Here is a 17,254-nt window from a genome sequence, read left to right on the forward strand (position 1 = left end):
CTGAACACTCCCAGGAGTGTTCAAACAACAAATATGGCACCTTCTGTGCAGCCAAAGCAACAAGGAGCCAGTCAAAGAGGGTGACCAGAACCCCCTGAATGGTCTTCACAGCTTTCCAACCCAAACTACTCCATGATTCCATGAGCATGATCAGGCAAAACCACATCCAAGGGAAAGTCTAACAGCCAAACAATTCCTATCTCCCTGCAAACACTGCAGTCCTACAGCAGAGCCCACACAGGCCAGCTCTGCCCACAGCCACACTCCCCACACACTCTTCCTGTAGTTGACAACTTCCCTGGAGAAGCTGACAGCTCCTTCTCGAGCTGCTCAGAACAACTCCCAGCACAACTGGTGGAAGATCCCCCGACACACCAGCCTGGTCTGCCCTCAGCCATGGCAGCTCTGCTCTCTCCAGGTCTTTCCCATTTGGCAGGAGCTCTCACTGCACCAGCCATTCCCCCTGGGAGACCCTGGGCAGGAGCTGCCAGGCCAGAGCTGGCCAGGAGTGACACCAAAGAGCAGGAAGTGTCTGACCACACCTGATCATGTCCATCCCACCACGCCTGTGCTTCAGGGGCAGCACCTGAAGCACCTGCCTCCTGCACCTCCATCAGCTCCTTGTCCTTCTAGAAACAGCTCAGGGACAACATCCCTTGAAGACAACAATCACAGTGTCTGTGACAAATCCCTACATCCAGTGGCTCCTGTGGAGCCAGAGGACATGCAGGGGGGCTGCGAGTGGCTGTAGCAGTGGCACTCCTGTTTCCTAGGGCTACACACAACCACAACCCACCGTAATAACCTCCGTGTGTGGAGGCAACGCTCCAAGCAACACTCATCTGAGCACATTTTCTGGAAAGAAGCAGTCCCATGTCCCCAGGCCGTGCTGGGACACGGTGGAGGTCACAGTGCCACCTGTGCTGCTGCTGCCCTGAGGTGCCGGGTGCCACCAAACCCTGCTCAGCCCCGCTCTGTGCAGAGGGGAACAGGGACAGAGCTCAGGGCATCCTAGTGGAGGGTGCCCCTGCCTATGGCAGGGGGTTGGACTCGATGGCCTTTAAAGGTCCCTTCCAGCCCAAACCATTCCGTGGTTCTGTGCCTTTGCTTTACTCATAATAACGCTCCCTAAAAAGTCTTGGCACTCACCATATGAATATTTAACTACATTAAATCATGCATTCATGTACAGGTTATAAATAGCTGCTGTATACGTTTTCTCTCCCAGAAGCAGAGCCATCCCACTCCTGTGCTCAAAGGAATGGGCTCACTCACAGCTTGGAGAGAAGGAAGGGAGGAAGGAAGCAGATTGCACTTCCCTGGGGCAGGGGGAAATGAGAACAAACCCACTGACAGACACAGGACACGGCTGCACTCAGCAATGGGAGACTGAGAACAGCCCAGACTGTACAGTGACGACAACACACAGAGAATGAGACATCATGGATCTGGAACACCACTAAACGAGCCCTGTAAACTGATTTACAGTGCCAGGAGAGCTGGGGGAGGATCGATGTGCATAGACCAGGGTTTCGGTTCCCCAGGGATTCACCGTTTTGGAGCCTGAAAGGTGCCAGGACCCAACTGCTCTTGGTGCACCTGGGTGGGTTCAATCCCTCACACTGGTGTGAAGGACCTTGGAATAAACATGGTAAAGTCGGGTTTTGAAAGTATTACTCAGCACTGGCTCACTTGGAAAGCTGAGTTTCAAGTGAGTTGTAAAACACTCTATTCTGCAGTGCTAAAATTTAAGCCCTTAAATTTTCCCTCTACGAAAGCAGATTGTCAAGAATCCTGACCAAAGACCACAGCAGGACCACGACAGCACTGTCTCTGCTGGAACCGCCGGGACCTCGCGGCCCCGCGCCGGTCCCTGTCCCGCTGGAAGGACATGCACAGCCCTCGGGAGGGAGGAAGACAAAGACATGGCATTCAGAGCCATCACCTCGTGCAATAACTCACTGCAGTGTTTGTTCCTGCAGAAGGAAGGTAAAATCAGGTGTTACACAGAGTCAGTGTCAGGTTCTCTCTCCGCACAGCCCGGCCTGTGAGCACCAACACCCCTTCTCTGAGCAAACTCCGGCCTCCAACGGCCCTGCACTGCCAGGTCAGCCCAGGACCCAGCCACGGCCCCACTGCCCCTCACTGAGCACCAGCCCAGGATCCCCAGCCATGGCCCTGCTGCCTCTTGCTCCCCTCACATCCCATGCTGAGCATGGACCCTCCATAGACAGGACTGAACTCACAGAGCACCTGGGCAAAAAGGTTCTCCACTCTCTAGAGAACAGGGGAGAATTCCAGGAGCAGAGCCCTCTCCCAGGTAAGATCCTGCTGCAACACCACCTTTTAGGTGAAAACCAAACCCATCTGGACATGGCTCCGGGCCAGAAGCTCATCTATCCCTCCAGTTCCCATCCTGACACTGCACGAGAGAAGCGAGTACAGACTGTCAGTTCAGAGCTGGGCTTTGCATTTCCTTGCTGCTTTGGATGAGTAAATCACTGCCAGGAGAAAACCACTCGGCCAGGTTAACCAACCAGCCCAGCTGCTGCACACCAGGAGCTCGGCACTGCACATCTCAAACCACCCACAATCCCTGCCTGGACTTCACTTGGCAATGAAAGACTCACCCACATCATGGATCAGTAACAGGAAATCACACATCAAGCTCAACAAAATCAAGTTTAGCACAAATATGAAATATTCAAGTGGATTAATTAAAAAAAGTACAGTGAAGGAATTCAGCCCAGAGCAAATTCAATATTCCCTTAAACAGGACAATCCTGGGAACACAAAGCCCTTAATTCCAGCTGCATCACAGGGAATTCTCACATAAGCTGCTCTTTAAACTCAAAGCAGCATTTCTCTGATACAGAATTGTAAGCTCACACATTATCACTGAAGTTAATGCCCGAGTGGACCTTGGGAGAACCATGGGAAAAAAAAAGAAACAAAAAGAGCCAAAAATCCAGCTGGCAGGTGAAACGGGATTGTATAAAACTGGATTGAGTGTTGGCAATATTTCCAAAAAATTAAGATAACTTACAAGTTACTCAAAACCCTGGACATGCTGCTTCAGAGCCAACCAAAATAAACCAGGAGATTCCTTCACCCTCTCACACATGGAAATTCCAGGAAAATTCCAGGAAATCCTCAGTGCTGAGGGGCAGGAGCAGCTGAAAGCATGGGCCAGCATGGAGGGACCAAAAGATTCAAAGCTTTATTTTTTTTTTTTTTTTAATAAAGTTAACAGTAAAACAAAATTCACAAGCCTTCCCCTCCCGAGCTGGTTTCCTCTTCACGCACACAACACACAAACAGAGGCTCCAACCCAGAAATGAAACTGCTCTAAGGACAACGAGACGTGATGGAGGAGGAGTCTGGGGCTGTCCGTATTCGAGGTTAAAAGAAGCAGATCAGGTATGTGTGGTTTTATTTGTGTTTTGTTTGCTTCTTAGCCAAACTGGAAAAAGAAATTTCCAGGACCAGAAGCTGAAAAAGAAAATGGGAGATATCAGGACTTTCCAAACTCAAAGACAAAACAGTTCAGTGCAATCCAAAGCAGCACATGGATGGCCAGGCCCACACACACCTCCAGAACAGGGAATGCCTGTCACTCGTGGCTTTTGAACCCAAAACAACCAGAACCAGCCACCAGCTGAGGCTGTACAGGCAGAACTTTCCATGCTCTCCTCAAGCAGCACATCCACTGGGAGCCCCAGCTGCCCTGTCAGGGATTCCATGTACTTACGACTCCAAGGCTGGCAGAAGCCACCTCACCTACCTTCGAAGCTGAAGCCTCCCGGCCCGCCGAAGAAGGCCTTGAAGATGTTATTTGCATCAAAGTCTACAGGGGAGAGAAAGAATTCATGAGCTGCAGGGAAGCAGCCAGTTACACTCCCACAGTTCAGGAACTGTCAGTTCACTGAGGGGGTGAGAAGGGACGCAGGGCTGGCTCCAAGCCCTGGCACAGCAGCAGCAAACAGGTAAAAGCAGCTGTCACAGGGAGAACCTGTCAGGAGGCAGCCTAAGGGTTTGGATACTCATTTAGGGATCCACAGTTACACTACTTTACATGTCCTGTGATAGATATCTGCCTAATGGCAGCTATTGCCCACCAACTCAGCCAAAGACAACACCCACCAGTGTCCCAGCCATTTCCCAACTGGAAACATTCAGTGCAGCTCTGCCATCCCAATGCTTTCAGCAACCAAACTGAATCAATTCATGGAATTATTCCCAATGGGAGGCTTGCTTTAGGGCCTAAAGCAGACTCTTAAGGGTCTGATCTTGTTAAAGGCTGCCATGCCAGAGTATCATAAGGAACACTGACCTCCCATGTTCAATCCATCCTCTTCCAGATCTTGCCCGCTGTCGTAGCGAGCCTTCTTCTTGGGATCTGACAGGATTGTAAAGGCTTCACCAACCTCCTTAAATTTCTTCTCCTCTTCTTTCTGTACTTCTGCACTTGCCCCACTGTGTCGATCTGTGGATACACAAACAAGCATGAAGAAGCTATTAATTTCTAGTGCAAATGGAAAACATTAAACATTCCCAAGCTCCTGTCCCAGCACATGCTCTAGACCCGTGGGGTCAGAGCTGCTATTTGTCCCACTCCTACATGCATTGCTGCCTCAGTGATGGCTGTGCAGGGCACACAGGGACTGCTGTGGGTACCTGGATGGTGCATTAGTGCTCGTTTCCTGTAAGCCTTCTTGATCTCATCTTCAGAGGCATTTTTGTCCACCCCCAGGATTTTGTAGTAGTCTTTCCGTTTGCTCTTTTTCAGTTCCACCTGTGCGTTCTTTAGGAGCTGTTTGTGTTCTGGAAAGAAGCACAAGGCCAGAGAAGAGGGGTTACTTTGTCCTTCCCACTTCAGGCCACTGAAAAAGCAAGAGGACAGTTAAAATGAGAACCAAAACCAGATATTCTGAACTCAGTGCACTGTCTCAGCCACAAGCTCAATTATCATCTCAGCATTCAATGCTGGGAGAGAAACCAGACCTGAGACAGGCATTTCCAATGCTTCCAAGGGCTTCTCCATATTGTCCTGCTGGGGTAAAAGGCTGCAAATCAGAGCATATTGTGGGGAAAAAAGCAACAACAAAAAAATTCGCAGGTAAGGGAAAAGTGTGAACACACACAGAGTGCCCATGTGCTCACCTTTTGTTTTCTCTGTCTGATAAACCTTCTCATAGTCTCTTACAGCATCTTCATATTGTTCTGTGTCCATGTAGCTGTGGAAAGAAACACTGGTGGTCAAGGTGTCCTTCACAGGAACATCAAAAGGGGTTTAGTACAGCTGTCTGGGTGGATGTTGATTAAGGAAGAGAAGTGCTCTGGACTGCAGCAGAGAGTCATCAGAGGGGCCCACACAGGGCCACTGCCAGGGAGCCCAGACACCTGCTACTTGTGGGAGCTTCCCTCATCTCCTCAGCAGCGTAAGGAAGAGGAATAAACTGAGGACCCCTCAATGCAGAACCATTCAGTTAAACTCCAGATTTGTGACCCCGTCCCTCAGAGCTGCCAGGAGGGCGCTCCTGCCCACACACCTGCCCAGGTGCCCGTGCCAAGGTGCACTCACCACTGTGCCCTCCTCAGGTAGGCCTTGATGTACGTGTCGTCCAGCTTCACCGCGTTCGTGCAGTCGTCGATTGCTTCTTCAAGTTTCCTAAGCTACAAGGGCAGACACGAGTGAGCAAATCCCAGGCACAGAACAAATTCTGCATCACGCTTTTAGGCAAAGGAAAGGTGTGAAGAATCTGGGAAAATCTCACTGGTTTCTATGTCTAGGAATTTTTTTTTTAATTCCCCCAAAACACTGAGCTTTTGTTCCCTTGGAAAAAATGAGGAGCTTGGCCAGTGACATGGCAGAGCTACGTGGTGCTTCAGCACTCAAAAACAAGGGTCTTCCTGAAAACAATCCCAATTCTGTATCCAAGCTAATGCCCAGACAGCAAGATAAACTTAAAAATATTTAAAAGAAATCATTTTTAGAAAAAAAATTTTTTGTTTTCAGACACAAACAGGCATGTAAAACATCTATTATGTTGTCTCCAGCTCATCCCACTTCCCAGGTTTCGGAAACAGCCTGTGTTCTCTTGACTGAGTGCTGATGTCTGGAGAGCAGCATCAACAGAGGGACAGCTGAGGAGGAAACATGCCCAGAAGACATGTTTCTGGGTGGGAACTGGGAGCACTGACACATGACTGACTGCTCCTCTGGATAGTGCAGGACTAAAATTCAACAGCAAAGCTGGAAAAAGTGTCCAGGGGCTTTAAAGTAAGTCTTTTTTTAAGATCAAAAACCAAACCAAGACATGACTTACAAGAAGAATTAAGAAAATAAAGCTGCTCATTCCCAGGAAGGAAAAACAGGGACAGGGATGCCTTTTGCTGACTAAGATAAAGCTACAGCACGTCCCTCCTCTCCCTCCCACTCTGTGCAGCCCAAGTATTTGAGTTTTGTTTCTGCAGGAGTCAACTGCTGGCTGATGGGAACTGACCCAAGTGTTGTGCAAGCACAAATCCCTGACACACTGCCCATGGCCCCAGAGAGATGCAGCTGCCCAGCAGCCAGAGGAGCCTGTGCTTCCCAGAACAACTGATTTGTGGTTTATCACTGACATGGTGAGGGATATGACAACAGACACCTGCCAGGTGACAATCCCTTACCTTTGAATTAACTGTCCCCCTGTTACAGTAGAGTTTGGCATTTGTTTTGATATTATTTGGGTCTATTCCTAGTGCTTCTGTGTACAGTTCATATGCTAGTTTGTAGTTGCCTTTCTTGAATGCTTTATTCCCGTCTTCCTTCTTCGCTTTAAGTGCTTTGGCATTCTGAAAGGAAACACACCTGGGTCAGGACACAAGGTCAGGGTTCAAGGGGACCAAGCACCTTGTTCTGCTGCACAAGGGTCCCCAAACATAACAGTTCTAATTTGGTTTCAGACACTGCTGCAAGTCACAGCCTTGCTCCAGCAGCTGAAACAGCTGGAAGCACTTTGCGCCTTTCCCCCAAGAGAAGCACTAAGGAACAGCCAGCACCAGTTCCAGGCATTCTCCACAACAAAAAGGTTGCCTAATTTTTAAGATGAGAACATGACATTGCAGTAAATTTATGGATTAAAATAAAAAGACTGAGAGCTCACTTTTTGAGGGCTTATATATGTGACCACATTAAAAAAGTCAGTTGGAGAACTACACCAGGAAAGGAGCAACATGAAGGAACAGTGCTAAATGCAAGTCAGGCTGTGGGCGGATATTGGATATGAAAGTCAGGAGTTCCTTTAGAAATGATGTATCTGGGAGCAAAGAAGAGTGAAGGGGAAGCAGCTTCAAAGTATCACAGTTTGCTGAGAAACAGCTTCTGGCAACTTGGGTTTATGGGGTTGTCTTTGGGAAGGGCTGGATATACCGCCTGCTCCTGGAGGTCTGGGAATGGTAATGCTTAGAGAGGGAGAAGGGATCGATCCAGTAGAATCAAGTCGGGTGTTCGCTTTAAAAAAAACCCAAATCCTGGTAATTTTGCAGTCCCTTCTCCACCACTTACCCGGCAGGCAAGACAGGCCTTCTCGTGGTCCGGGGCCATCCTGAGGGCCTGCACGAAGAACTGCACGGCCTTCTCGATGCAGTCCTCGTAGTACAGGCACAGCCCACGCACGTACAGCGCGTCGGCGTTCGTCGAGTCCATCCGCAGGATATCACTGCAGCAACAGCAAGGAAGGAAATGTTCCCCGTTCCCGCCTCCTTCTGACCTCCACAAGCACCTTCCTCTGCTCAGCTATCCAGTTATTTTATCAAGTCCATGGTACAGATGAGCCAAAGGGACGTGAACCTGCTCAAGCAGGATAGCTGGTTGGGAACAGGGTCTGGATGCAGCTTCCCGGGAAGATTAACAGGGATAAACTCACACACTCCTTCTCCTCACAGTGTGCATTAAGGACTATTTCTTTTTTATATTCCCTCATTTACTCCAGGTGTGGAGCACAGGCAGCAGCCAGGACAGCCCCTAGCCCTCGGACACTCACCTGGCCACGGACTGAGCCTCGGGGTACCGGCCCAGCAGCGCCAAACACTCGGCCTTGAGGATTTTGAACCGGTGACACGCGGGAGCAAACTCCAGAGCACGATCCATGCAAAACACAACCTGGGGTGGGAAAAGCCACAGGCATGAGCACAGCAAAGACCAACGGCCTAGTCTGAACAGCTGCACCACGTCTGGGATTTGTGTTTGACAAAAAAGGTGAGTGCGGCTGCTGGAGACACATTCATTGGAAAATTTTCCTCATGTGCAGGTTTTTTGTCTTTTAAAGGGCTTTGTGTGCCAAGATCTGAGGCACCTGCTGTGTTACTGTGACAGAGCACTACACAAGGCTCAAGGGACACCTGTAGGAGGTCCACCCTTTTAACTCTTCTAAACTGTAAGCCCTAAAGAAAAAGCCAAAGAGGACAATCCTGCCCCTGTTTCCTGCAATATAAAGACACTTGGAAGAGACAGCAATTCAATAGATTGAGACAGTTTGGACTGGAGAAAACACAGAAAAGTACAGTATAGGGGTTGATCTTCCACTGGCCTGCCAGCCATGGGCAGGGTGAGCTAATGGGTCTTTTCCATCCCTGCTCTCGGCGGGGACATCTGCACGAGAACGGGGCATTGTTCCCCAAGGTTCATCTGCTCCCCAGCCCGTGACATCACGGGGCCCTGCTGTGGGAAGCACTGTGCTCCAGAGCCAAGGGCTCCTGGGAGAGGCAGGAGCAGGAGCAGCTCTCCAGAAACAAAGATCACGTTTCATGTGAGCCTCCCCAGTGGAGTGGGACCAGGGAAGTGAGGGACAGACACAGGACGTCCAGTACAGGCGTGGCAATTCCTACACATGAAATTCAGATTGACCACACATCTCATTTGCTCCTCAGAAACAAGGGGGTACAATGATGGGATCCACCCTTCCAAAATCTTGAGCTTAGCCTAAGAGTCAGTGACCTGAACAGCAAGCTCAGTGTGCCAGACAATCTCCTTTCTGGGCCAAATCTGAGCCTTACATGCATCCACTGCACAGAAACAGTTGCATGAGAAGTGTTTGGTGCCTTTCAGATTTCACGCTGTCGTTTCTTGTTCTATCAGGTTAGTACCAGCTGCATCCTCTTACAGCCCTTGGGAAGAAAGATTTGGAAGCAGTAAGGAGAGTGCCCCATGCAGATCTGCATTCCTCCTTGTGTGACCCTCACTGGCACATGGCCTGCCTCCTTTTTTTTTTATAATTTTTAAAGAGCTGAGAAAGAAGAATCCTGGACATGCATTTTAGGAGCAAAGTGTGATTAAATGCTGCTGCTGACAAAATCTGTCTCAAACAGCTCATTCATGGCTCCACTCATCTTATAAAGCAAATGGTGACAGAGGACACTCAGCCTGAGCCAGTCACCTCCTCACTTGTCATTCAGTCGGTGCTCAGGGAGCACAAGCTCTGCCCCTTTCACAGCTGACACAGTTCACCAGCCAGCCCTGCTTCAACAGATGTGGCACAGCACCTCCCAGACACCCAGCAGGGAAATCAGCCACACACCTGGCTGCACAGGCCAGGTCAGTTCTTATATAAGACCACAGCAAACAAGTTCATCTCACCTTCCTGAAATCCCGTTTCTCAAAATCCACTTCGGCTATTTTTTCATACTCAAGCACGGTCGTGGCGTTCTTCAGCTGAAAGACAGAACACACAAGTGCTGCAGGACAGTCTCTGCTCTGAAATCCCACCAAGCCAATCCCTGAAGTGTCAGAGCCAAACCTACTGCAGACCATGGACTGATAATGCAGATGACATGAATACTTTTGCCTGCATTAAAATCAGTTTGAAATCAATTGACCAAACTGGTAGCCCAGGAAAATGTACCCCATGAAAGGGACACAACAGTGGCAGCTGCCTTACACCACTCTCCATTTCTCCTCTGGAGAGCTGGAGGAAAGACCAGCTCAGCCTCCTCAGCATCTGCTGGGGCCAGTTAAATCTGAAGACCCTCTTACCTCCTGCTGTGCCTGGGTATTCTTATGATCCAGTTCTAAAACTCGTTGAAAGCAGCGACTGGCAGCCATGGCATTCCCTAGGGAAAGGTGGCACTTCCCTTCCCGCAGATGGCCCTGGGAACACAGATAAAAGGGAGCTGCAAGAGCTGCAACAGGTGCAGACAAGGTATTGAACGAAGAGCCCGAAGTTCTCCACGTACCCGCACAAAGCTGTCGTCCAACCTGACCGACTGCTGAGCATCCTCCAGTGCTTCTCGGAACCTCCCCAGCATCATGAGCGTGGCAGCTCTGTTCCCATAATAACTGGCATTATTGGGACAGGTATCTGGGGACGATGCAAGACTCACTGTCAGTGTAATGCAGCAGCTACACAGCTTGTGGCACTCGTTAAGAACATTGGCCCTGACTGGCATTATCGATCTGGTGACATTTCCCAAGGTAATTAAAGCAGGCAAGAAGTTTCCCTCCAGCATGCACTGTCAGAAACCCTGCTGGTGTGTTTGAAATCAGCAACCAGCTCTGATTTCTAGACGTGGTATTCAGCAAAGATTGATATGGCCATCAGCTCTTCTCACCTATGGCTTTCGTGTAGTAGTTGTACGCTTCGTTGTAATCTTTCTTGGCATAGTACGCGTTTCCTTGCTCCTTGAATGCTTCTGCTTCTCTGAAAGGAAGCAAAACACCACATTTTCAGAGGGATTGAGCACCAGATTCTGACCATGTTGACCATTTGATCCCCAAGCAACCTCAGTATAACTCTTCAGTGGTACAAACGCTCATAGGTGGTTGCTGTGAGATCTCAGCACACACTGCTCAGGGGAAAGCAGCACACCTTGCATCCTGCTGGCTCTCAGATACTCCAACCCTTTAGCCAGGTCATGGACAGGGATAACAGGGATATTTCCTGGCTAAATATTACAGGGATGCAATAGCAGCATAAAACCACCTTTGAGTCTCCTCAGAGAGTCCAGCAGAACTCCTTGGTATGGGGTTTATCCAATAGCCCCCTCCAACAGGCAGAGCACAAGAGACAGCACTGCCTCTCTCAGAAGTCCCATGTACTTACGAACAAAGGCCAAGAAGAACAGTTTCTACATTCAAAAGACAGCTAAATCAAAAAAGAAATATGGGTGCAAGCCTCCAGCAGAAGCTTGGCACTGCCTTGGTAACAGGTCCAGAAATAGTCCTCACACTCAAGAACGAGCATTTGCAGAGACAGTTTGGGACATTTAAAAACACACAACATATGGTTTAAAGCAGCTTCCCTTAAACTCCTGAAAGCAAAGCTTTCCCTGAGGGAAATGAAACCCTTCTCTCTCTTCCCCCATCTCCCTTCACCCTTCCAGACGCGCAGTCCGAGAGGGAGTGCACACCACGGTGCTGGAACTGGGAACACGAGCAATGCTCTGCAGGCCAACCAGGGAGAGAACAATGGGAATTGTGTTGGAACAAGTTCCCATGTTTTCAGTCTCGCTCAGGCTGCCATTGGCCGTTCCCACACAACCGCCTCATGCAGGGGTTGTTTTCAGGGAGCCATCGCAGATTTCCCAGCTGGCAGAACAATGGACACAGGGAAGTGTGCTCTTCACTTTCAGTTTTAACTTTTGCTCCAGGCTATACCCCGGCTGGGCCACGCCACGGCCCTGTGGGAGTCACACCCTGGGAGAGCCCAGAGCCACACGCTGTGCTCAGCTGAAATGGGATGGTAACAACTGTGGCAGAGCAAAAGGGCAGCACCCGAACCCACTGCCTGGGGCTCCCAGGGCAGCTCCTCCTGCTCCTGCTCCAGCAACAGATTAACTCACCCACGGGAGACGGGACACTGCCATCCCCCCATTGCCCCAGCCCTCCCAGCATCACACCTGAGGCAGGTGCTGCAGCCTGGCTCCTCCTCAGGAGCCAGCACCCACCACAGCCCCAGCGCAGCACAGCCCCCTCCTGGCTACACCATCTACAACAAGGATTGCCTGCGGGATGGATCCATATCACAGGCTTTGCCTGATTAAAATGCTTCCAAACACAACCACCTCCTTTGAATATTACAGGTCAAACATCCAAATACAGTGGGAAAACTATTCAGCAATTCTGCACTTCTGGAACCTGGGCAGTAAGAAGTTTCACCACTTTCTTGTTTCTGTAATGGTAAATGGAAAAGAAAATCACAGATCCTATGAAAGTTCCTTTCCTCAGAAGGTGTCTGTTACACAATTTAAAGTGTGAACAGTCTTAATGGCAGAACTCACCTGAGCCACCACTGCAGCCCAGCACAGCAGGCCCCAAGTCACAAGTCTTTTAGCAATTTTACTTGTCATGTCATGAGGAATCACTGCCTTATAGACACAGCTAAAGGCTGGGTGCCAGGGCATCCCATCTGCAACAAACTGCTGGGAAGAGCTGGGAAAATGGGAGAAAGAAAACATATCCATGCAAAACCGACTTTCACAGAGCTCTGATACTCTGAGATGCCAGAGAAACACCCCCACACAAGGATTTCTCCTCTTTTTTATTGGCCTATTTTCCTTTTAAGCATTTTAACACAGATCGATGTATCAGCAAGTCACAGTGCCTCGTGTGACACTGGCAGAAAGGAGAGCACAGCTATCTGCTGCTCACACGGCCTAAAGTTTAGTGATGAAAATTGTGAAAGAAGCAGCAAATCACCCCAAGAGCACGAAGGGAAAGGAGCTCCTGGAGCTGCCAGGCTGGGCTCGAGCTCCCAGCCCCAGGACAGAAGCAGCTCTGCCCCGTTGTGCCCCGCTGACATAGGAGCACACAGAGCACACAGCCCTTGTTTACCACGGCTCCGGCTCCAACAAGGAGAACTGCAGGCCCTGATCTCACTGGGGATTGTTTCACCCCAAACAGATGCTGCGGCCTGAATGAGCTCATTCTGCCTCCCGCGCCGCTGGGCCCTGCGCTCCCCACTTGCTACTTTTGACACTGAAGAAGAATCGTGCTTTGCTAAAAATACGCCCCCGGCTCAATGGGTGGCTTTGTGACAGGGTCGGTGTCTTCGCGGGGCCGCTCCACGCTGGACGCAGACACGGGGAAGAACTGCTCCAAGGAGCTGGGGAAGAAGCTTGTCTTTCATGGCTCACGTGCACAGGAGGGGCTCATGGGAATGACTCTCTTTTATAATAATTTCAGTTGGAAAATACGTCCAAGATCATCAAGTCCCACCTGTGACTGATCACCACCTTGTCAACTAGACCAGGGCACTGAGTGCCACCACCAGTTGGACACCTCCAGGGACAGAGACTCCCCTACGCCCAGGGCAGCCCCTTCCAATGCCTGACCATCCTTCCTGTGACAGAATTCTTCCTTGATGTCCAACCCGGATCTCCCCTGGCACAGCTTGAGACACACCAAGACAAACAGCAGCTGTGTGTGCCGACGCTCCCTCACATGCCCAGGCCCCAGGACGGAGCTCGCTGCCTGGCTGGTGGGGATGATCAAAAAAACTCTGAGGCATCAGTGATGAACCAGCACAAGGCTCCTTCTCCTCCCCATGCCCCGCTGAAAGCTCAGCCCCTGCTCCTTCCCAGCACAGCAGCGCTCAGAGAATCTGTCCTGCGCACAGTGACAGAATCCCACGCTTGCCTAACAACTCCTGCCTCCTCCTCAGAGCTTCCACACATTGCCCCCACTCGAGTGCCGATCGTGGCTTCCACCCCCCCACTCCAGCTCCCAACGAGACTCCCGCAGACCCACCTCGCAGGCACCTGATTTTCTGTCACGGGAACCTCTGGGGATGTGGAACCCCGCAGGTCTCGGTCCAGGTGTGCTGGCACAGCCCCTGGGCAGGGATGTGCCAAGGCAATACCACCACTGACAGAAATCCAGCACCTAAGCAGGTGGCAGAGTCGCTCTCTCACAGCTCTCCTGACCCTCACTCCCACTCCACCGCCCGCCTCTGTTACAAAACAGTGACAAAATCCTAAAATAGCCAGGATTTAAGGAAGGGTCCAAAATCCTGTCCTGGCCAAGCAATCTTTCCTGTGAGGCTCTGACAAAAGGAACACACCTGCCTTTTCTGAGCCATTCTTGCAGAGACTTTTTCTTTAATGGGATATGGTATGTTTATCCAGCATTTCTGGGGTGAAATCCCACCCAGATTCTCAGCTGTCAGATGTTACTCAGCTGCTGGAGTAAAATAAGTTTGGTGATCTCAATTCAGTCTACAGCAGGCAGATGTCTAGAGTTTAAAATTAGCCATCGTGTTTGCCACTGGACATCCAATACTCTCCCCTCCCTTCTTCCAGGAATTGGAAGAGAAGCCAAACACTCCGTGTGCCAGAGAGATACACAGGGTGCACTTCAGAGACCCTTCCTCGGGTGAGGTTTGACACAGAGTGAGGATTTAGAGAGATAAAAGGCTATATATTTACAACTTCCTCATGAGGGGAGCGGAGGGGCAGCACCAATCTCTTGGTGACCAGTGACAGGACCCGAGGGAACGGCTGGAGCTGCGTCAGGAGCGGGTTAGACTGGATATTAGGAAAAGGTTCTTCCCCCAGAGGGTGGTGGGGCACTGACCAGGCTCCCCAGGGCAGCGGTCACACACGCTGTGGTGTAACACACGTGATCCCCGGCCGAGGCAGAGCAGAGCCCGTTTCCTGGCACATCAGCTCCCCCAACGCGCCAGGTTGGCTCTGTGCAGCAGCACAGGCACCACTGCAGCGACTCACAGCAGCCCCGAGCCCAGGAAACTCGAGTCTGGACACGCAAGTACCTGCACAGATGGGCTGAGGAATCACCCATGGGGACATGCCCGCAAAGGTCAGAACTGAACCTGAGCCCACAAGGCGCACAAACCCTGAACATTCCCTGTACCTGAGGGCAAACTCAGAGAAGACCAAAAGAGCCACAAGAACCAAAATGCACCACAAGAAATCCAAGAACTGACCCAAACTTCCCCTGCGGCCATGAGGGAGAACAGCAGCTGAGCCCCAACTTTAATTGTGCCGTTATGTAATTCCTGGAGCTCGGAATTAACCTAATTCCCAGCAACGGCTCCATCACTCCTGGCAGGCCCACAGCATAACTTTTGTGAGATGACAACCCACGGAAAGTTCTAGAATCAGCCAGAGATTGCTTTTTTGAAGGAAGCAATTTCTTTTGAATGAAGGAAGGCAGCCAGCTGTAAGAATACCATGGGAAAACAACTGCATTTACATCATGATTCACCCTAGAAAAGCAAAGAAAAAGGCTGGAACTGTAGGTATGGATCACCTTTTCCTCATGGATAAAGTAACTGCCTAAGTCAGACATTCAAATACTCTACAGATGAACAGGGGGCCAAACAACTACAGCAGTTTCTGCTGCTCCTTGTACGATCATAAGATCATCATTCCACACGAGTAAAATGGGCTGGATTTATCACCTGGGAAACCCAAGTGCCCATTTATAGGCAGAACAGGAGTAGTGGAGCCTTCTCCAGGCTATCCCAGAATGACGTGGTGCCCCTCAGCCCACTCCCATCCCTCCTACCAGTGCTGCCCCGAGAGCTGGTGAGAAATGACGTCTGTTCCGGAGAAGCCTCACCAGGATTCACCTCACTTCATGGGAACTGCACTGGAAAAGCCTCTTGCTGCTCACCAACACCAGCTGAACTGACCAGTGACCCCCAGCCAGGCCACGCCTGGAGCCTCCAGGACTCCTTGGGGGCTGCTCCGCACTCGTCACTTCGTTGTGGGAACGATTCCCCATGGAGACACCAACACTCTCCAGGTCTACAGCAAGGGCACTACAACCTCACCACGGGATTTTCCCAACCATCTGAGGTATTTCTTTTCAAGAGGCTCCCACGTCCTCCAGAGCTGGAGAAGGAGGAGAAAGATCCAGCCTGGAGCACGCACGGGAGCCAGAACCCAGAGCTGCCAGGAAGATGACAAGGAAATTCTCACTGGCAAAGCTCCAGGGACCCAAGCTCCAAGAGCAGCTGGGAGCAGGGAAAAACTGTTCCCATGGGTGAGAAACCTTTAAAATTAATGAAGAAACAAGTGAGCTTTTGGGGGTGGCCCAGCCCTGCTCATCAGCTGCTCTGCACTGATGCACTAATGGATAAAATTAACACAATTACATCAACCCCTTCCGCCAGGACCCCAACAATCCATGAGGCAGCAGCAAGACAATAATTATCCTGTGACCACACCATTCCTGTGCCCTGGACACCCTGGGAGCCCTGCAGCTGCTGCAGGACTTTAGTTACAACCATCCTGAAACGCAGAGCTCATTATCCCAAAAACATGAAAAGGAAACATTGTGAAGGCAACTTGGGAATACTCTGTAACTCCTGTCTGCTGGACCTAAGGAGGTGCATGGCATGGTACAGCCAGGGAGGGAAGGAAGGAAGAGTGCTGGAGGTCGCTGCCAGCAGACACCTGTGCCTTCAGCCAGGCTTTTACCTCTGGGAATTTTTACCATTTCAAACACCACATTTCCCTCGCCCAGGGGCAGGAATGACGTGCCTACACAGGGCTGTGCCGGTGCTCTATGAGCCTCAGCCAGGTGCTTCTTCAGCAGCTCCTCCTTTCCTGCTCAGCAGGACCTCCCCAGGGAGCTGCTCCTCAGGCCTCAATTGCACAGAACCCCTCAGGCCACCAATGGGAGTCTGAAACCACTGTTCCTCAGAGGCCACTTTTGGTTTTGTTTCCTCTTTTTCATTCCATTGGATAATTCTCAGGAGCCATTCCCTCCCCTCCCACAGGAGCTCCCTGGGAGATGAGCCCAGCGTCCACCGCTGTGTAACCAGTGAAGTTTCCTGGACATGAATCTTCCCACCTCCTGCCCTCAGTGCTCCAGCTTGCTCACTCCTGGGAGCTAAACCTGCAGGAAGGGTCAGGATCCCACCGCCCCAGCCTCGGGGGCACGGTGCACCGGAGAACTGCAGGGACACGGTGCTGGAGCTCGCAGGAGCTCCCGGGGATGGAGCCTTCCCGGGGGAGGGCTCTGCCCGGGGCGTTTCTCCCGTTATCCACAGCAAGGCAGGACGGGGCAAAACCCACCACGGGCAGGTTTCAAACGGACCAGGGACCGGGGTGATGAAGCAGCAAAGGGCGTCAAATGTAGGAGTTTGAAGCCCCCCCTCGGCAGCTGTTCAAGCCTCTTCCTCCTCCTCCGCGAGGGGAGGCCGCGCTCCGCCGGCACCGGTGTGCGGGCTCGGGGCAGAGGGTGTGAGCTGCCCTCCCGGGACACACGGGCCGGCGCCGGGCGGATGCTCGAATGCCGGTGCAC

The 17,254-nt window shown here is 51.1% G+C and overlaps 1 protein-coding gene across 1 annotated transcript; it reads right to left on the reverse strand.

The window, feature by feature from the left end:
• Positions 1–2,686: 2,686 nt before the first annotated feature.
• Positions 2,687–10,714, reverse strand: DNAJC7 (DnaJ heat shock protein family (Hsp40) member C7). The gene is made up of 13 exons (XM_027701476.1): positions 10,594–10,714; positions 10,219–10,343; positions 10,019–10,132; positions 9,623–9,697; positions 8,031–8,149; positions 7,553–7,706; positions 6,676–6,840; positions 5,585–5,676; positions 5,164–5,237; positions 4,678–4,824; positions 4,334–4,486; positions 3,785–3,847; positions 2,687–3,492 (listed from the first exon to the last, which is right to left on the reverse strand). The coding sequence occupies exons 2-13, from the start codon at positions 10,291–10,293 to the stop codon at positions 3,455–3,457; spliced, it is 1,269 nt and encodes a 422-aa protein (XP_027557277.1). The 5' UTR covers positions 10,294–10,343; positions 10,594–10,714; the 3' UTR covers positions 2,687–3,454.
• Positions 10,715–17,254: the final 6,540 nt, after the last annotated feature.

The sequence above is a fragment of the Neopelma chrysocephalum genome, unplaced genomic scaffold (genome assembly GCF_003984885.1).
Source record: "Neopelma chrysocephalum unplaced genomic scaffold, ASM398488v2 Primary Assembly neopelma1_157, whole genome shotgun sequence".
Classification (NCBI taxonomy): Eukaryota; Metazoa; Chordata; class Aves; order Passeriformes; family Pipridae; genus Neopelma; species Neopelma chrysocephalum.